The sequence below is a fragment of the Xiphophorus couchianus genome, chromosome 8 (assembly GCF_001444195.1).
Source record: "Xiphophorus couchianus chromosome 8, X_couchianus-1.0, whole genome shotgun sequence".
NCBI lineage: Eukaryota > Metazoa > Chordata > Actinopteri > Cyprinodontiformes > Poeciliidae > Xiphophorus > Xiphophorus couchianus.
Genome location: NC_040235.1, coordinates 14,144,706 through 14,164,991, shown reverse-complemented (window position 1 = coordinate 14,164,991; position 20,286 = coordinate 14,144,706). Strand labels below are relative to the sequence as shown.

Below are 20,286 nucleotides of genomic sequence, written 5' to 3'. Positions count from 1 at the left end.
AACATCTTCTACTTAAAACGCATTCACTGTGCCACTTTTATTTTGTAATGTTTTATCAATTAACCTTATCCTCTTCCATAAAAAAATAAAATATGAGAAAGTTCTAAGTATAACCCTCAATCAGAACCAGTAACTCTGCATGCAGTACCTTCTCTCCTCAGGGATATATTTGTTTTGCTGGAGTGGGAACACGCCCCTCAGCACCACATGGTCCAGCCGGGGCTCTGCATCAGTGGACTGTGGGAGTCCAATAAATACAGCTCCCTGCTCCATTATCGTCCACTTAGCTGGCTGCAGCCCTGGTTGTGTGTCGGTGAATAAACCCAGGTGAAGGCTGCTGTTGGTGTTACAGTCTCCCCCCCAACCTGCAAACAGGACTCTGCTGCTAGCCTGCGTTAGCTTCAACAAAATGAACGGCCATCTGAACGGGTTTTACAGCGACTCTCTTCACGATGAAGACTGCTTCCTCTTCACCTCCGAGTCAGTCGGAGAAGGTCACCCTGGTAAGTTTTAGTATGTCTGTGCAAAGCGCCGTCCATTTTACTGACCCAAATAATTAGCCTAGCATCCTGTTAGCTTCTCAAACAAGGTCATGTGGCTGATTGTTGTGAGCTCGTCTGCCCCGGATTATTGCCAAGCTCTATGTGCTAGTTGTTCTATGCGCAAAACAATGTATTAAAAGTCTGGATTTGTAATAAAGTTAAAGCAAAAATGAACGGGTTAAACAAAAATTGTGATTAAAAATGTGTTTGAGCAGAAAATTAGACAAATCTGGCTTTGTGAGCAGCTGCACTGTTTCATCCAGCTAAAAGCTAAACTATTAGGCAATTCTCACTGTGCTTCTGCAGGAGTGAGTTTCACACAGTGTTCTTTAAGAAAGATTTGTAGCATTTTTATGCTGGGAAGCTGTATTTTTAGACCGATGGGAGGCTCCAGTTTGTGCTGAAGCTAACATGTGTCAGGACTTGTGGTGCCTGTCAATCACATGTTCTCTTCAGTCTGTTTCTGGCACATGAATATGAATAGGCGATATATGAATAAGAATAAGAGTTGTTTCATGACTTCAAAATGTTTCATCTAACTTTGATTAGATCCAGGTCAACATCTATAAAACATGGACCGACTACCTTGACTTTGAGTCGAGTGAAATGGTGGGAATAATTAAATGTAACAATATATATACAGTATATTTTTTCTGTTAGTTTACATAAATGTTACCATTCGGCTTCAAATCAGTCTAGTTTCAAAGCTACTATCTGTTTCAGTACAAACTCAAAGAACTTATTTATTGCTTAAAATAAGTAAAACATTCTATACTAATGAAATTAATTTTTAAAAGTGCAAATATGTTTGGATAAAACTGGTTCACAATAGTGTATAAAATATCATCAACTTGTAAAAGTTTGTATATGTTGGTGACTCCTCTCTGTTGACCCGCCTTTATCATTACGTATATTTTTTTGTTTCTTGAAAAATTATTGAAATTGTGTTTATTGCTCACCACTTCTTTTACCCAAATTACAGATTCATAGACATAGCTTTATTTGTTCAGTCATTTTCTTTTATATCTGAAAACAGAAAAATGCTCTTTAATAACATTGCACAATTATTGGAAATCATTCGATTACAATAATATTTGGTTATATTCTGGAGGAAATGTCAAAGATGAATCCATATTTTCCTCATTGTTCCACTTCTGATCTGTCATTAAAGTGCTAAATTGTCATTGTTTCTCAAACATCTTTATATTTGGAATAAAATGGCCAATAAATTACGCACACTGATATTGCAGTGATGGTAAATTTATGATGATCTTGAAACCATAAATTTTGAACATTTCTACTTTAATGTCTTATGTTGGATTTATTCAGTCCAGTTTTTACTTGTCTACTGTCAACACAGGACATTCTGCATACAATGGTGTCAATGTTTTTAAACAAACAAGTGAAGCCAAATATTTAACAAATTGTTTTACGTTTAATAGAAAAGCTACAAATGTTGCTCGAATATTTGTTAGAATTGTAATATAATTATAAATATCATTTAGTACTTTAACATCTAAACAAGCTCAATACTTAGACTAGAATTTAGTATTTGACAGATGCTACATCTGTCACCTCTGAGCGTTTATAGGAAAAGGTAACATGATAATACTAATAAAGATGGTTTTGAACGTGCATTTTGTGAATGCAAGTAGTGGACCTGTTGCAGTTGTCGGCCTACCTCTTTTAAAACACACCAGCTCTACTGCTAAGGATAATAGGCTTACCTCTACTTCTAAGTACTGGACTATCTGCCCATCTGTGGGTGTAAAGAATCCAAATCAGTGGATATTTTTTGTATGCAACATTGACTTTACATTTATGAATATTGGGTGAAATTACCTGCAACACATTCAAGCATATTTGGATTCTTTCAGCTTAAATTTGCCACCAAAAATAAATCTTTGAAATGTTTACAATTTCACACACAAATATGTGTCACACAGATCTGAATGGATCTAGAGATGAGATGGTTCAGGCTGGATTAGCTCATTCCTTTGCTAATCTGTAGGTTCATTTTGTATCCATGCTTTCCCGTTTCATATATCTGCCTGAAGTTTTAATTCTTTTATAGGTGAATAACCACTGAACAATTTACTTTTAATTGTATGTTCTTTGAGTTTTGCATGAAACCTTTCCATTTCTTGTGGTTCTGATCTTTGTTTGGACCAGTTGACTTTTATGTAAGATGACAGATCAAATAAAAATAACCTCAAGGGACTTTTCTGCTGATAGATAACATTTATTGGAGTCACATAATCACATTTTCTTGAAGTACAGAACTAGTAGATTGTAGATAACAGCATTATATTGTCTAAAAGCAGAAAGTACACAGCATAACAGCCACAGACTACTGCCACCAGCTCACGCTTTTGTAGGTAAACACTCTGATAAGGGACTGCTGCGTCATGTAAGAACACATGCGACTATTGCAATGGATGCTGAGGTTTACTGGAGAACGATTAATGCTTAAATCAGGCTCAGTAATTAAATAGATCTGCCACATTAAAATGGTTTGATTCATTAATAGTTTAATAAAGGCTAAAACACAGGGTCGCTCTCCTCAACAGCCTAAAGCATTATTACAGAAAACATTGAGCTGAGACTTTCCATTTCCTGCAAATGTTCTTACGCTTTTCCTATTGCGTTGTTCCCCCACAGATAAGATTTGTGACCAGATTAGTGATGCGGTGTTGGACGCTCACCTGAGACAAGACCCTGACGCCAAAGTGGCATGTGGTGAGTAACCATAAAGGTTGTTCTTTAAAGATGAACTATTATATTTTCTTGAACATTTTAGTATATGTTTATGGATAGAAAACTGATTAATTTCATTTTTTTTGCACAAAATCATTCTTGTATAATGGGATTTTAGTCTTATAAATTCTGCCTGTTAATTGTTTTAGGGCCTCTTGTCACTTTAAATCCAAATAAGCTGCTGCTGGCCACGCTCCTCCAACTCAGTGTTTACATGTGAAACTGGCTCCAAACAGAATCACAGTTATACAACTGTACATCTTTGAAAAGCAAAAGTAGAGCCTCCTGCACAACTAACAAGAATGCATAAGGTGGTCTCTGAATTGTAAGTTGACAACAAAACACTTGTTTATTCCAGCAGCCATTGTACAGCATATACAGCGGTAAATCCAGCTGACCAATGTGCAAATGTACAGAACTCTGCTGGGGTTGCTAGGTGATGGGCAGTGCCTGCTGATTAGTGAGATTAAATTCTGAAGGTTTTTGAAACCCATCTTTTTCCAGACCAAAAAAAACTTTAAATTATTGCTAAAAACCAGCTCATATATATATATATATATATATATATATATATATACTTTAAGTGTTTGGTTTGTTTTTGGAAGCAGCACAGACCCAAATAAAAATTTACAAAATTAGACTTTTGAATAATTGGCCCTCTTTACAAAGAACTGCAACTCCACTGAGCTGTAAGTTTGAACTCCACTGATCTAAGAGTTCAAACTTACTCTTAGATCAGTGGAGAACAGGCTTCAGATGGTCTCATGGGATTAATTGGCAGAAATAATATTCATCTTAAAAAAAAAATATTGACCCATTCTACCCACACTCAATTATAGCTTAAAGTCCCCTTTGTTTTTCAGGTTGAAAATGATTGTTTGCTTTGTAGCTGAATACACCAGGGAGGCAGATGATGAAAGCTGTAAAAGCTTTCAGGTTTGAGTATGGTGGTCCTTAATGGACCAGATGAATAAAGTGAATATTGTTCTATTTGTGGTTGTGAGCTTTTTCTCATCTTTATTTGAATAAGACTGAAAATGTTTCATTGTCACACAGTTTTGTTCAACGCTGAAGGCAACAAAGGATAACATGAGCAGTGTAGCGTTGGTGTTTAAACATTGTAGCACACTGAATTAGATCTAGATGTAGCACACTAAATGTTTTCTGTTTGTCCCCAGAGACTGTAGCTAAGACGGGGATGATCCTGCTTGCGGGGGAGATCACCTCCAGAGCCACTGTTGACTATCAGAAGGTCGTCAGGGAGACGATCAAGGACATCGGCTATGACGACTCCTCCAAAGGTACGCTTGTAGAGAAAGAAAGCTGGTTCAGACCCAGTTCAGTGCTGCTAATTTTAAAAAAAATTGTTGGAAAAGAGATAAACATGGGGATGGTAAGCAAATATGGATTTTATTTTATTTTTTTAACAAACTAGCCAATAATCTCGAACTGGCAGACCTCTTCCTTTAGTGTTTTCACTGAACTACACAGCACACTGTTTTAAGAGAGACATTAACATACTTGATACATTTTAGAACTGGGTCCTTTTTCTTAAATATATTTTAAAGTAATTGCTTAAAATTGAAGATGGAAAATATGCTCAAAGCTAATCTAAAAAAGATTTTTTTTTGTGCTAATTTATAGATATTGAACTTGTCTAGTGCAAGACGTTGTGATAAATTCAATGCATTTTTGATTCATGATTATTCTTTGATTTAAAATGAGAAGCTGTTTGTGTAATATACCAAAGCTGTACAAGTTAATCTTTGTGGTCTTATGGGGAAAATAATAAATTTGTAAAGTTTTTTTTTTTTTTCTATTTTTTGTCCAGACACAGAATTATGCAAAACAAAACTTTTAGCTGTTACATTATCAATCTAACAGTATCAGGAAATAACTGTTTTAGAATTTAGTCGAACATTAATCACCACAAAATCTCCTTACATCCCAGTAAGGAGATTTTCCACGACTGCTGCTCTCGTGAGTAATTTCTCACATGAGCATTGGTTTTCTGGATTGAACAGATTGCGTCTTCAAAAGGTGAAGCTGATTTGTTTTCTCAAGGTGTGTCTGAGTTATACCCAAAATCTGGAAGCAGATTTCTGGAGAGAAACTTTGGGATTCTGAAGGTAAAACGTTGTCGGGGCTTTATACACTGAAGCTTTTGGACTCTGGGATCTTTCAGAGTGAGAGCAGACATGGACTGTGCTGCGTTGAGGTCATCGAGGGGGAAATGGATCTGTCTTTGACCAGCTCTGTAGTGAACACCCAGAAAATGACATTAATATGGCCTGTGCGATATCGCACGGGACAATCTGATGTTCTGCAGAATAATGGACATCAGGACTATAAGGGCTCTGAGTATATTTTTGTTGTTGTTGAATAAATTGAAAACATAGTCTTTTTCTCTCCCTGTTTTCGCTCTAGACATGTTGAACTGTCTAAAGTCTTTGTCTAAAGTGCCAAAGGAAAAAGCTATTTTTAGGAAGTCTGATTCTCCATATCTTATTTGACTAAGAGTTTAAGATTTAGAAATGGAGGTGAAGCAAAGAATCAGTTATTTCAGAAAAATGGCTCTGTACCACATCACTAGCAGTAGGTTCAGAATAAAATGTATACTTTGATGCCTAAAATGTGTTACCGAAGAATCCAGAAATCTAAGACTGGGAAAGAATGGAACAAAAAATGTGACAACTTTTTAAATTAACAATGGAGGATTTTTAGCTAATTACCTGGCAAAGTATTGTGGTTCTTTGCAGGCTGCTCTGGCCAGGTGGAATGATTCTCCCTTTGAGGTCACAACCTTTTTTCACAGGTTTTGACCATAAGACCTGCAATGTGCTGGTGGCTTTAGAGCAGCAGTCTCCTGACATTGCTCAGGGCGTTTATCTCGACCGGAAAGAAGAGGACGTTGGAGCCGGCGATCAGGTTTGTGTTCGGTCAGCAGTTCAACAAATCGGTTTGTTTGACCTCGTTCATCCTGTGTCTACATTTCTGACAGGGTCTCATGTTTGGTTATGCCACGGATGAGACGGAGGAGTGCATGCCGCTCACCATCGTCTTGGCTCACAAGCTCAACGCCAAGATGGCCGAGTTGCGTCGGGATGGAACGCTGCCGTGGGTCCGACCCGACTCTAAAACTCAGGTTAGAGGAGCATAAAATTAGCATTTATTATTATTGTTCTTAAACTTGCTGTAGTTTAAAGGCCAATTAGATAATTAATTTAAAAAATGTAGATAGATGTCATCCAAACATTATAATGTTGGGCGAGAAGAATTTTAAGTTTAAATATTTTCATTTTAAAACGGGTATTACTGCCATCTAGTGGTTACTTTGTGCCTGCCAGGCTCTTCCTATGTATAAACTACTGTGGAATTACACATTTTAAAGAATTAAAAAAAAAAAAATTTTCATAATTCATTACGTGATCTTGAGTTTTTTTTATTTTTATTTTATAGAAGTTTCAGAAAGGTCACCCAAAATTTTCTTTAAAAAAAAATCTTAACTAAATTTAAGTCTTTTTTTTAAAAAAGGATTTTATTTGTAAACTTTAAGTACGAATGCACCTTGTATAGTTTTGTAATTGCAGGATCAATGTTAACTAATTTATTTAGTGTAATTATGGTGAAACAATATGTTCTACAATTAATCAATAACTTGTATACGCAGACCAAATAAATATTAAACAATTAGGAATTAAAATTTTGTAATTTGGGTCCATTATTATGAATATGTTATGATTTACAATCTCCACTTTATCACTTTTTTAAGATTCTTCTAATGCAAATGAATAAAAGCATTTATTTAGTATTAAGACTGTTATTTGAATCAAAGTTGTTGATGGACTAAAGCTAAATAAGGTTCAGTGTAACCCATTAGAACATGTAAATTCTTATATATCTCCATAACTTGCAGAAACAGTTTAATCACCACCAGGTTCTGTTTAGATTTTACGTCTGTAATTGTCTGAAATCTGAGTTCTTCTTCTTCTCCATCCAGGTGACCGTTCAGTACCGACAGGACCGAGGAGCCGTGGTGCCGCTGCGTGTCCACACCATCGTGATCTCTGTGCAGCACGACGAGTGTGTGAGTTTGGAGGAGATGCGTCACAGCCTGAAGGAACAGGTGGTGAAAGCCGTGGTCCCGTCTGGTTACCTCGACAACGACACCATCTACCACCTGCAGCCCAGCGGCCGTTTTGTCATTGGTGGTCCACAGGTGAGAGAACGGCTTTAAGAAGACTTTACTAATCAGTTTAAAGCATCTGGATTACATATCTTCATATTTATGTTTAATGTAAAAATATAATAATTTTCTGTAAATGCACTCCATCTCTCCTGCAGAGTGATGCTGGTTTGACTGGACGTAAGATCATAGTGGACACCTACGGTGGGTGGGGAGCCCATGGAGGTGGAGCGTTTTCCGGAAAGGACTACACAAAGGTCGATCGCTCTGCGGCGTACGCCGCTCGCTGGGTGGCCAAATCTCTGGTTAAAGCTGGACTCTGCAGACGCGTCTTGGTCCAAGTAAGAAAACATCTCGCCTGGTTGTGAAATGGAGGAAAAAAATAAGCGAATGAAGCAGAAACGTTATTAAAATATTTGATATTTTCAGAAATTTCTAAAGTTGTTTAAAATCTGTCTGCGGTTTTAGGTTTCCTATGCTATTGGAGTTTCCCATCCTCTGTCTGTCTCCATCTTCCATTATGGGACCTCTCAGAAGAGTGAGAGAGAGCTGCTGGACATCGTGAGAAAGAACTTTGACCTCCGCCCAGGGGTCATTGTGAGGTAAACTGTGACCTGTGTTGTGAAAATACTCAGTTAAATATTTAGTTACAAATTTTTTAAGCAAGAAGTTGATAATCTTCCAAGAAACAAAACTAAGGTGTGATGTTTTTTTTTAAGCAAAGCAAGATATTTTTGTGCAATTCTACAAATAAAGATAACAAACTGACTTTACTAAAGGTCAAAAAAGTCATAAACTTTGGCCTTATAAATATTGCTCTATTCATTAAACTAGCTGAACTCTGACCTGCTGCTTGGTACTGAAAGGAGAACAACTTTTTGTGCAACTGTTTCTTGTTTCTACAAGATACTTGAGTAAAACAGCAAGAAGCGGGAACTGCAGAGGTCAAGATGGGGTCTAAAGGATAAAAGATTGTCTATTTTAGCTGCAATTGGCATACAGTTTAATTAAAAGTATGTAGAATTGAAAGGGAAAAAACTAAATTGAATATCCTGCTCTGGCCTTGTGCTGCAAAGAGTTTCCTAGTGACAAGGAAAATAACTGCTCCAATTAATGTCAAATTATGCAGACAATTTCTCAGCATTTTTCTGCATATTCTCTCAATGGGATTTAAATACTGTGGATGTGCGCTAAAGAATTAAGTATTGAGCAAATACAACCAGTTGTTCAGCTCTATGACCGGCTGTATGTTTGAGGTGTTGCCTTAAAATAAATCCGCATCTGGACCTCCCAATTAAATCAAATGTGGATTTATCAATCGGACACAAACATAACCATGACGTCAGCATCCAGGCTTTCCCAAAAATCATAGCTTAGTAAATATAAATCTCTAACTGAAGAAAATAAAAGATGCTTCTGATATTCTGATGTGATTTTTGCTAATTATTTTTGGTATTTAGCAAATAGAAATGAAACAATAACTAAAAGAAATGAAAGCCAAAGACTTATTCATGTATCTTTAATTTCATAATGAATGATGAATTTTTGTTTAAGGGACCTCGATCTGAAGAAGCCCATCTACCAGCGCACGGCTTCCTACGGTCACTTTGGTCGTGATTTGTTCTCCTGGGAGATTCCCAAGAAGCTGAAATACTGAGGCACTCTGATCCCCATCACACACACACACACACACACACACACCGTCCTGCAGATAAACCTCTTACCGTCCTCTCCTCCTCCTCTTTGCTTTGTTTGCTTGTACATCAGAAAACCTCCAATTAGTTTTTGTCAACTGTTGGAAAAGTTACAATTATTTCACCTGCTGCACTATAGTTTTTACTTATTTATTATTAAAAATTAAGATTTTTTTTAAAGACAGGTTTCAAAGGAACATTAAACCTACATCTTGTTGCAGTGCAGATGAACAAATGAGCCAGTTCGCGCTCTTTGGTGAGCAAAAGGTCATGTTACAACTTTGTTACAAATGAAAATCAGACCACTTTATTTATGTAGTTGTGTGCAGCCTCTTCATTCCGTTGTTTTTTTCTGACGTTTTACAGAGAAGTCAGAATCTGCTAATGGTTTTGTGGTTATGTTGGGCTGCACAGTGGTTTCTATATTATGTAGATATTTATTTTCTATCCTTAAATCTCTCTAGGATTTTTCAAACTTTGTTCAAAATGTTGACTAAGATAAAGGCACAAAGATCACCTTATTCCTGAAGGCAAACACTCCATCGTTGCATCGGCTCAATGCTCAGATTTTTTTTATGTGACGTTTGTTGCAATGTGAGACCCAGTTGGTGTACTGAATGTATTCCTCTTCCTTTTCGACAGTCGGTGTTTGGGCGTACCAAAAGTGGAACAGGCTTGACTTTGAATGTTTGATCTTCCAGCTTTAAATTATATTTAAATAAAATCTAATCTCCTCTGCTGGATTTTTCCAGAAAGCCCTTCTCGTCCACTTGCTTCAGCCAGAAATCAGCTGAATACCTGGCTAGTTGTCTTTCTCTGTAACGTTTAACCTTGAAATATAAATCACCAGGATATGTATTATAAAATCTTAGTGCTGTCAGTCCACAGCTTTCATCTAGGTGGCGCTGTTTCTCTAAAACCTACCGAAGCTAAGATTTGCCTTCGGTGTCTTCAGCTCAGTACTGTGGTTGTTTAGTATTTTTAACGAGGAAATCCTGATTATAACTGCTGCCAAAATAATAAAACACCAAAATATAACCTAAACACTTGCTTTAGTTCGTGGTAATTTATTCCTTTCTGCCACTCTGCTCTTTTTAAAAAATTAAACTTATTTAACAGACGATATCAGAAGATGGCTTGGTTCCTACTAATCATTATGACTGTCTAACAGATGTGCCTCAGCCAGTCCAGCTTTAACTTGAGGGTGACGGCTGGTGTGTTGAGGAATCTTCTGTCGGCCATCTTACTGGTGGCGTGCAGCAGCAGCCGGATTGGGAGGGGCAGCTGGAGAAACTTTAAGCTTTAAGATGAGGTTTTTAATCGATTTATCTTGATACCGTAACGCCACATAGAGTTTTAGAGCGCTCACTGTATGTCCAGTTATCTGGTGGTTTTACTTGACTATTTATTTCACAGCATGTCTGCTTTCTCAAACTCATCCACAACTCAGACAAATAATTGGTTGGTGTTGTACAGAGAAACCAGCCTGTTTACATCGTTTGCAGCTGGGAGTTTGAAAAGCCGTTCCCCTTCTTTTGTTAAATTCAGTGTTTTGTGTATTAAGTGCCTTTTCTCGTTTGCTGCAAATGAACCTAAAATCATTTTGTTACCTTCATGTCTCTCTCTTCTTCTTTATGGATTTTCCTCAAATAAAAATTCATCCGTCTGACTTGTTTTGATACGTGCTTCAACTGGTGACCAAATGTACTCGAAAATACCAGTGAGAACATGAAAGCAGAACTGAGTATTTTGAAGATTTGGTTGATGTGATCACTTCCTTTATAAATAGTTTCCATTCTAAGTTAATGTGTCACTTCTGCTCTCTGTGAATGCGTGACTTATCATACTTAAGTTCATATTTACTTTAAATTCTTAAAAAGCCTGAATATTTGGACTACAGGTGTTTGCAGAAACTTGGTTTCCACCTGCAGATGGGGACAAAATGTGAAGTGTACAAAATACTTCAAGTGAAATACCATTGGGATCATTTTATTCCAGCCAAATCAAACAAACAATAAAAAACATGATATAAACTATTGAAGCTTGATAAGCTGACTGAAGGTTTAATCTTGTTTACAGAGTAACTGGGATATGAAGAATTTAACCTCCATCCAGTGAAGCTTTCATATCTTTGCAACATTTCTTCAGTCCTGATCATTCTGGGTGCCGTTTTTGTTTTGTTTTGTTTTTTTCAGCTCAGCCAGTGTAATCATAAAGCAAAACAATCATAAAATGCAGTAAGATGCAAAATTATATAAAGGAAAAATATTTGTAGTGAGAGCAGGGCTTGTTCACAGGAACAGCACCAGTTCTTCTCCACCCTGTTAAAGAAAAATAAGCTCATATGACTGATTGCAGTTCCGTCTTTTTCTGACTTTGTCGGTGGTGTTTACTCACCTTAACGTTTCAGATTGTGTTGTAGCTCAGAGGCTTCCAGGCAAATTTCTGACAGTAGAACAGAGTCTGCATACAGAGGACAGATTGCATGTTTAACACCAGGAAGCTAAACTGGTGGCTTTTCTTGCATTTTATTGTCGACTTACTCCACATTTAAGGGCGGTGCTGACGTCTTTGCATCTGTATGCTGTCAGTGTGCATGGGTCTGTGAAGTCAGAAGAAAAACTTTAGTGTTTTATGTGCATATATGTAGTTTATTATTTGTGAGCATGGAAAGCTATTCCATGCTCTGTGCAGATTCATCTTGTCAAATATTTTTCAGTTCAGATTATTCTAATTGAAGGAAAATCTTAAGTATCAGGGTGATAAAGTTTTTTTTTTATTTATTTTTTTACTTTTCATGTTGATTTAATCACTATTTTGTACCACAAAGCATCAAAAATTTAGCATTTATTAATTTTGTTTTTTGCATTTAACCATATTTGAATTTTTGATTTGCATGTCAGGTTCACAGTTTGTCTAAATTATTTTCCTCAAATGTGTTTCCATACTTAAAAAAAATAAATATGATCTAGTAAGGCATCTAGGAATTCTTGATACTCCTATTATATATTTTCTACTCATAATTCCTTAAAGTTCTAGTCTCATAAGTAAAGTGATTATATTGATATTCTTGAAATTTAAAACATAGTTTTAATGAGCAGCTTTTAGCTACATTTTTAAAGAATTTATCTGTAAATTTCTGCAAGTAGGCCAAACCTGAGCTTATGGCTACACTTTTCCAGCCTTCATAGGTTAAAAACATTTTAAGAATTTCAATAAATGGACAGGTAAATGAAAATGTGCGCGTATTCTGTTGAGTAAAGACAAAATAAAATAAAAACCAGGTTGTGACTTAAACCTGTAGCAATGTTTAAGTCTTTTTTTGTCTGACATGGTTCGTAAAGCACATTTGGAAGAACAGAATTTTGAATCTGTAATGTTCACTCATCCAAAAATAAGGATGTGCCAACTGACCGACAATAACTTCCTGGCCTTTGCACAGGTGGATGAGGTTACAGATGGCCTGCGGAGTGGCGTAGCCCAAGATTGCATCCAGCACCGTTTTGCTGTACTTGTCAACAATGACCTCGCACTGGTCACGATAAGTCGACGGCAAGATGTGGCAAATCTCTTCCAGCAGTTTGATCACGGCACCCTGCAGTCGGAAATGAGAAAAGTGACTCAGATTAACGCCACGTGTCTTCCCTCCGTTGATTTGAAGTGTGACGTTTTCCTGCTATTTAAAACATGCCTCACCTCAGTCCTTTCTTTAGGCAGCAACTCTTCCAAAGTCTTGAAGAAGAAAATACAGAAGGAGCAGGTTGTGGCAGGCTCCCCCTGACAAACAAACACAAAAATCCTGGATAGTAAAAGTATTAGCGACAGGAAATATTCAAACATCATTTTACAGTAAGTGTGTACTGACATGGTCACTTTTCAAAGCAGCCTGAAGAACCTCGTTAGCAAAGTAGCTGAGCATCCTTTCACGCTCTTCATCAGAGCCACACAGTCCAATCATCTTGCAGACCTCTGATGGTTTCTGCAGAGACAGATGGATTATTTTTGATATATATTACCAGTTACAGTAGGTCTTTGTTTTTGAAAGACCTGCGACTGATTCTGGCCTCCAACTTACTGCAACACCAGTAACAAAAGTGATGGCCAATGGGAGCATCGTGTCCACCTCTTCTTTGCAGACTTTGGCAGCCGGTCCGGGCAGATGTGCACACAGGGCATCGATTCCTCCCAGGATCTTTTTCTGAAATAAAATAGTTGCAATTACCAACCCTAGAAAAAGTGCACCGCTTTTCTCTCCACTAAACAAATAGTGCTAAGGGAAAAAATATCAAAAGCAAGTTATTGAAAGAGGATATGCTCTATAAAATGTTCATTTGTTTTTAGGCATACAACTCATGTTTTGCAGCTTGGTTAAATGTTTAGTAAAAATAAAAAGTACATTTTAATCCTTCATTTAAAGTTTTCTAGATAGTCTGGTTTTAAACCAATATTAAACGCACTTTAGTATTAAACTAATGGGACTCCAGTATGTGAGGTTTCTCTGTTGATTAAAACAAAGTTTCAGATATCACTTGGTTCAGAAAAATATAATAATTGGCTTAATTTAAAAAAAAAAACATCACAGTTAAAAATTACTGGTTGAAAATGAAAACATTCAAAACTTTTATATGTACGTTTGAAATAGTTTGTTAAAATTAGGTTAGAAATTTTTCTGGCTAGTTAGCGAACTAAAGTAGCCATCCCTAAACAAGTTGGCTAAATATTGTGGTATATTTAGCCACAATATACCTCAGTATGTATTTAGCCAACTAACACATTTGTTAGCTAATTAGAATATTTATCCTTACACAAGTTGGCTAAATATGGTGGTGTATGTTTGACAGCCACAGTTCACTGGAAATTATATATATTTCAGATTCAATTGTCATTGGTCTAAATTAGACAAATTATATGTTTTGAATGTGTGAAAGTAACTGCATGGTTAAAGTAAAACCTAGGTTTATGCAACTACGTATATAAATACGTCTTTACGTAAGATAGCAATCAAATAATGGAGCAACTGAGGTTTGTTTTCTTTCTTTTTTTAGATCTGCAAATTTAACATATTTCACATCTTAAATGGTTCAGTGTAATAGCTTGCCTGTTAAAATGTTTCTCTCACGCCTCATGACTAAAATCGGGTATTCCTGTATTCCTGATAGCAACGGTGAACATAAAGTTCAGCTATAATTGTTTAGTTTTTAATGACCGATTAAAAAATAACATCATCATAGTGACTACCTAATTAAAACACCAAACAATTATAGTTGTTTGGTGTTTTAATTTTCCTTTTCGTGTTGTGAGTTAAGTTGTGGTGATTAATTTCTACTGTAAATTTATTGTAATAATGTTAGGATTTTCAAACAAGGGCAGACACCAAGAAGAGTTGGAGTACATTCTGCAAAAATTATGAGTGGATTACAGAGAGAGCAAACTAATGAACTTTTTGGTTGAATAGTAAAAGCTCAAGCTGAGGAAAAATACTAACGCCCGATCAGAAAAAAGTCAAACTTCAAGAAAGCGGATGTTCAAGATGAGAAGAGAGAAAAAAATCTCTTGAGAAACTTATTTTCAACTTCAGCTAGAAATAAAAACAGGAAGTGGCCTTTTGTATGTGAGAAAAGCAGGAACATTTATGTACTGTTTGTGTTTCAGTTCTTGCATGACAAAGACGGTTTTCATTAAGGAATGTGAAAAATGTGTTTCCCCTAATAACAAAACCAGTTTAAAATAGGAGTTTATTCAACAGCTCAACCCGCATGTAATAGTAGGCGATTGTAGAACATTTTGTTTTTCGGTCCTGGCCTCTGAATGTAGACTTGATAGCATTATCAGAAAACCAATATGAACACTCAGGAATGTGTTTGCTCCACAATCTGCCATTGTTCTCACCTGCAGGTCAGCGTTGGTCAGCATGTCAACAAGGAGTGTGAATATTTGGGTGCAGTCCTGGCAAACGTCCCCATTCTGGATATAAAATAAATTCTATTGAAATCTTTTGCTTTTGACATGGTTCGTAAAGCACATTTAGAAGAGCAGAATTTTAAATCTTCAAAAAATAAATAAAAACACAAAATTTAGCCATTTGCATTTGCATCGCTGCGTTTGATTTAATGCGATATAAATCCAAAATCTTTTTCATGCAAAAATAAAGTTGATAGATGCAAAACTATTTGTTCAATTTGGTTCAGCAAGTTATTATTTGCAAATACTTTTCACAAAAAAAAGTTTTTTATTGTAAGCATTCACATCGTAACTAAATTCAATTTTTAGTTTAGACTTAAAAAAGAAGAACATACATTACTTGTATAAAAATTGCTCACTTACTTCACTAGGAAGACTTTGCAGATGGTTACTGTCATAAGTCGCTGTCACATCTGCAGAAAAATATTTATTGCAGAGTAGAATTGTTTCCTTTACTTTTAAATTTCTATTTTGAGCATCTTACCATAGCCTTGGAGAGCAACTAAGAGAACCAAAGGTAAAATCAGTTTGGCCATGGCTGCCTTCTGGGTTTTGTTTGTTCAAACTATTTGCTTCTCACATCTGAGGGAACTGCAAGTGGATTTTATATCTGACGTCCACCTGACAGATTTGACCCCCACCTACCAGACAAAAGAAAATGTTTATTTAGTACAACTGCATGGGGGTTTCAGTTCCTCACACCAGCCGGGTAAAAATATGTTTCTAAAGAAATGTATCTATCACTGTAGCAGTGCTGCTGTTATTTATAACGTCTTTATCTCTCACCTTCTGTTTCCTCTTCTCTTTTTAAATGAATGTTTGCTTCTATGGCTGATTTCCTGTAATTTTCAGTAAAATATGCATTGATTTTTAACTATAAGAAACTGTCTGTGCAGAACCCAATGGTGATTTTTTTTTTTTTTTGATTATGTCAATTAAAATATAGATCTTAAAAAGATCAAATCTCTTCAGGACCAAACGACTTACTGGTAATCCCTTTGTAACAACACAATAATTGAGTTCTAATCTTGTTTTTTTTTTTGAAAATCTTTCTAATTGTTTCCTACAATATTTTTTTAATCTTTATATTTGCAAAGATAAAAAAAAAAAAAAAAATCTTTTTTGAAAGAGCAAGTCTTTGAATCTGCTGTGATTTCTCCACAGAGGTAAATACAAAGTAGTCAGACTTGTTTCACCTTTTTCACATCTTGTTACACTGTAATCACGAACCCTGATATATTTTGTTGAGATTTTGCCATAAACAAAAAGTGGTGCATAATTGTGAAGTAAAAACTGGTGAAAATTATTTAAAGTAATTTTTATAGATAACCAAAAGCAGAAAGGCCTGGTTTCTGCAACAACAGATCTAAACTCTTGTTGTGCTTGTTTCTGCACAACATGATACTGCCACTACCATGTTTTAATCTGACAACTGGTGATGTGGATTGTAAGTTTTGCATGTAGGACAGACAGTTTCAATTTGATTTTCGCTGACCTGACCACCTTCTTCCACATATTTGCTGTGACCTTATATGGTTTCACTCTAGTGATTCTCCTATGAAATCTAAATTTGCAGAAAGCCCAGGTATTAGTTATCCTCTACAAACTCTCCCACCAGAACTCCGCAGCTCCTCTAGAGTTACTTTTGCATTTTCAGATGAACTTCATAGCTTCCCTGACAAGTCAGTGTTCATTGGTCTTCATGATGCTGTATTGTTCTCTAACTGAAAGCTTCACAGGACATTATGCTTCAGTAAATATTTAGAGTGAGATTAATTATACACAATGTAGGAGCCATTTATCCTTTCCTATGTTTATCGCCGCCAGGGGGCGTATTTTATTGAGTTCTGTGTGTCTGATGGGGGATGGTACGGAGCCCCTTACTCTAGGGGACATGGGGAGGCTCCGTACTATTTCAATTGGTTTTGCTGGATTTTTTTTTTAGAGTGAAGAGTGTAAAGGAGCCCTAACTTAACATGCAAGTCATAAATTCAGGTTTTATTTGGAAAAAGGTGGAAATATCTAGTCTTTTTCCTCCATTTCATAATTGTTCCACATCAACATTTATGTGTTTAGAGTGATACCAGGCACTTCATATTCCTAACCTGGGTAATTTTTCACCATTATCTTTTTTTCTTTACTTGCTTTTGTTGCTTTTTGTGTCTTAATATTTTTTAAATAGTGTCATTGTTTCAATCTCTGGTAATTTAGTAACTATCTTAAAGTTCAAATAGATTACGAGCGACTCGGTTCACAGTCAAATTCTCCATTCCTTTCTGTGTAGTTTGTCTGTTTGCTTTGGCCAGAAGCCCCCTGTATGTGCTGCTGTATTTCCTCATTCTGTAAACCAAACCATTTTGTTCTTTTTTATAAAATGTTTCATCTTTGCCAAATATGATGACTGCAGCACTGCCTGCAGGACTGTTCTGCAGTTGCAGCACATGCCTTATGCACAGCATCAGTTGTGTTATTGAGAAAGCCAAATAACTTTTTATTTTTGTATTCTACAGCCACTTGCAGTTCTTCTTGTGCATGACTCAGCCCATCTCAAGCATCTTTAAATTGTAAACTTGTGCATAGAAAGGCAATAAATAAAAAAATAAACACTGTAAAAACGAGTGAGACTAAATTTTTCATCAATATTTCTGTATTTATTTACAGATTTTGACATTAAAATTTATGTCTACTTATTTGTTTAGACCTTAGTCTGAACAAATAAGACTAAATGTGAGACAGATTCTCACATTTATGCTTCCATCTTAGAACAGGAACATCTGATTACTCAACATGAGGCAATGCATTGCTGTAAGAGTTGTGTTACTAAGTTCCACATTTGCTCAAAGGTATCATTGTTCTCATCAGATGTATAATTACCAGCTTGAGCATTTAGCGCAGCTCTGAGGCTATAATATCTTCTGTAAAAAATGACTTAATAAACATATATTCATTGTAGCACTTATCCTTGCAGAGTGGCTGGTGCCTATCTTCAGTGATCGATGGGAAAGAGGCAGGATGCTGCAGGGAAAACAACCATGCACATACACCTAAAAACAATTTAGAGAACGCAATTTAGTTGACTTCATTGTTTTTTTGGACTGTAGGAAGAAACTGGTGCGCCTGTTTGTTGCAATGCAACAAATACAACGCTTCCAACTGCACCACTTTGCAGCACATAATATAATATGATATAGACAAAAGACATTTATTTTAAATTTAAAAGAATTGTCATATGAACCTGCTGTTAAGATAATTTTGTATTTTCTTTCCTTTGATTATTCTTGTCTGTTGCCTTTGCTGTCTGATTCAGGGCATGACCTTCGACATAGCAGAAGGAATTATGAGGAGTAAGTTTACAGTCAGTGATGTTGGTCAACAGACCTGACCTGGATAAAACATTTCCTCAATCAACGCCTCGATTATCATATTGTTCTCTGAGGTGTTTCAAAGAAGCATCATAAACCAGATACAATAATTCAAAGGAAAATTTTCATAGTTATTGGTGTCAGGATAGCAACAACTATCAAGACAGCAAAGAGACAGGAGTCTGCCTGTCTCCTTTAAAAGTCACATTTTCTCAAAGCCTCAACAGGTTTTAAAGTATGACAATTTACTCCTCATTGTTTATTGTTGCTGTTAAATATTGGTGAGACTTGTCGCTTCCATCCTGGTTGCTGGCTCTGTACTGAAATAAAAATGACTTATCTTTGCGACTTGTAGTTAATGATGGACCATATGGGAATTCCTGTAAAACAAAGCTGCAGCATCTAGGTCAGTAGGTCATTTAAACTGTACATACATGCTGCTGTAAAAGAATAAAAACATACAAATGGCTTCATTCTTGCATTTGCAACTATGCGTTATTTACCTGATCACTTTATAGCATAAAGATTGTAACTTTGAGCACAGAGTAAATAGACAGCGAAGGAAATAGAAATCCATTTTCAGATGTTGACTGGCAGTAACACAACCTTTTCGTTATTAGCTCACTTGGAGTCACAACAGAGACAGTAGAAAGAATTGCAACACTTTCTTTTGTCCTTTGTGTTTGTTCCTACAAAATTTCCAACTCTGTTTGCATTGGCCTTGCCCATTTTAAAATTTAATGAACATAGAGTACTGTGCTTTATATTTTATTTGAACGAGTTAGAATGCCTTGGAATCTGTTGGCTGGTCTAGATCATCAGCTTTTTAGGCTTGTTTTTAGGTATTTTCTTAGAAGATCAACATCCTTTTGATTAATTTTCAGTTCAACTTTGGACTTGAAGCACATTGGACGGAGTATTCTTAAAGAATATGGACAGAGAACCATAAAAACTATTTATGACGCTGTTTAAAAGTCACGTATTTAAGAAACAATAAAAAAACTACAAGAACTGGGACAGGATCTGAGAGGCTAATCATTTATCCCGTGAGTTAGCTGCACTTACAGAATAACCCTGCTGGTTATCCTACAAGGTTATAGAATAACTTACTGGTTATTCTATAAGTTTCTATCAGTTCTGTCGGTGAGTTACCTTCAGTGCCTTCCAAAGTTTCAGCTACACAAGAACAAGATGCATCTTCATGACACATTTCCTGAAAATCCAATTTGTAAAAAGTTGCTTTTAGACACAACACTGTTTTATTTTTCTTTGAGTTTTTGAGTCTGAAAGATTTGTTGGTTGGATTAAAGTGTCCCTAACATACAAGAGCAACTTCCCGTGGAAACAGCCTGTTACTGAACTGAAAATGACTTTTAAAAGGAGCCAAAGTTGAAAAAAATAAAACTTTCAAAGAGCTACAAACGCAAGCCTTTAAAATACATCATGTGTAGTAAACTATATTACTAGAACAAAATGTACTCTTCACTTTTACTCTCCTTCTATATGGTGAACAAAACTACCAACACACTTATGTTAGCCATTGTTTCAATGAAAAACTATTTGTATTTTGCTTGGGTTGGACATTTTCAGGACTTGGTGTGGTGCAGCACTTTAAACTAGAATGGCTGGAGTTAGGCCATTTTGACATATACCTATTCAGGCTAGAGATAGTCCAACTGGCCTGAAGCCCGTTGCACTGAAGCCCTTTTGTTCAGTAAATAGGGCCATTACCTGGGGCCATTACCTTAGAAGTACCCTGGTAATGGCCTCAACGCATCTCACAG

The 20,286-nt window shown here is 36.1% G+C and overlaps 2 protein-coding genes across 2 annotated transcripts; one reads left to right on the top strand and one right to left on the bottom strand.

The window, feature by feature from the left end:
* The first annotated feature begins 174 nt into the window (after window positions 1–174).
* mat2aa (methionine adenosyltransferase 2Aa) lies at window positions 175–11,445 on the top strand. Its single transcript, XM_028026299.1, has 9 exons — window positions 175–503; window positions 3,204–3,281; window positions 4,478–4,600; window positions 6,115–6,227; window positions 6,301–6,444; window positions 7,300–7,518; window positions 7,644–7,826; window positions 7,954–8,087; window positions 9,040–11,445. The coding sequence occupies exons 1-9, from the start codon at window positions 410–412 to the stop codon at window positions 9,140–9,142; spliced, it is 1,191 nt and encodes a 396-aa protein (XP_027882100.1). The 5' UTR covers window positions 175–409; the 3' UTR covers window positions 9,143–11,445.
* On the bottom strand, window positions 11,153–15,785 carry sftpba (surfactant protein Ba). The gene is made up of 10 exons (XM_028026300.1): window positions 15,625–15,785; window positions 15,504–15,553; window positions 15,069–15,143; window positions 13,255–13,377; window positions 13,045–13,158; window positions 12,876–12,956; window positions 12,594–12,774; window positions 11,723–11,781; window positions 11,577–11,642; window positions 11,153–11,500 (listed from the first exon to the last, which is right to left on the bottom strand). Exons 1-9 carry the CDS (start codon window positions 15,674–15,676, stop codon window positions 11,586–11,588), a joined length of 792 nt encoding a protein of 263 aa, XP_027882101.1. The 5' UTR covers window positions 15,677–15,785; the 3' UTR covers window positions 11,153–11,500; window positions 11,577–11,585.
* Window positions 15,786–20,286: the final 4,501 nt, after the last annotated feature.

What these genes read in the sequence shown, in the direction of transcription:
- mat2aa (XM_028026299.1), top strand. Translation starts at nt 410, where the DNA reads ATGAACGGCCATCTGAACGGGTTTTACAGCGACTCTCTTCACGATGAA. An exon ending in AGTCGGAGAAGGTCACCCTG is followed by an intron (nt 504 to 3,203) that starts GTAAGTTTTAGT and finishes GTTCCCCCACAG; the next exon opens with ATAAGATTTGTGACCAGATT. An exon ending in TTGTCATTGGTGGTCCACAG is followed by an intron (nt 7,519 to 7,643) that starts GTGAGAGAACGG and finishes TCTCTCCTGCAG; the next exon opens with AGTGATGCTGGTTTGACTGG.
- sftpba (XM_028026300.1), bottom strand. Translation starts at nt 15,676, where the DNA reads ATGGCCAAACTGATTTTACCTTTGGTTCTCTTAGTTGCTCTCCAAGGC. An exon ending in AGTTGCTCTCCAAGGCTATG is followed by an intron (nt 15,554 to 15,624) that starts GTAAGATGCTCA and finishes ATTTTTCTGCAG; the next exon opens with ATGTGACAGCGACTTATGAC. An exon ending in GCACCGCCCTTAAATGTGGA is followed by an intron (nt 11,643 to 11,722) that starts GTAAGTCGACAA and finishes CTCTGTATGCAG; the next exon opens with ACTCTGTTCTACTGTCAGAA.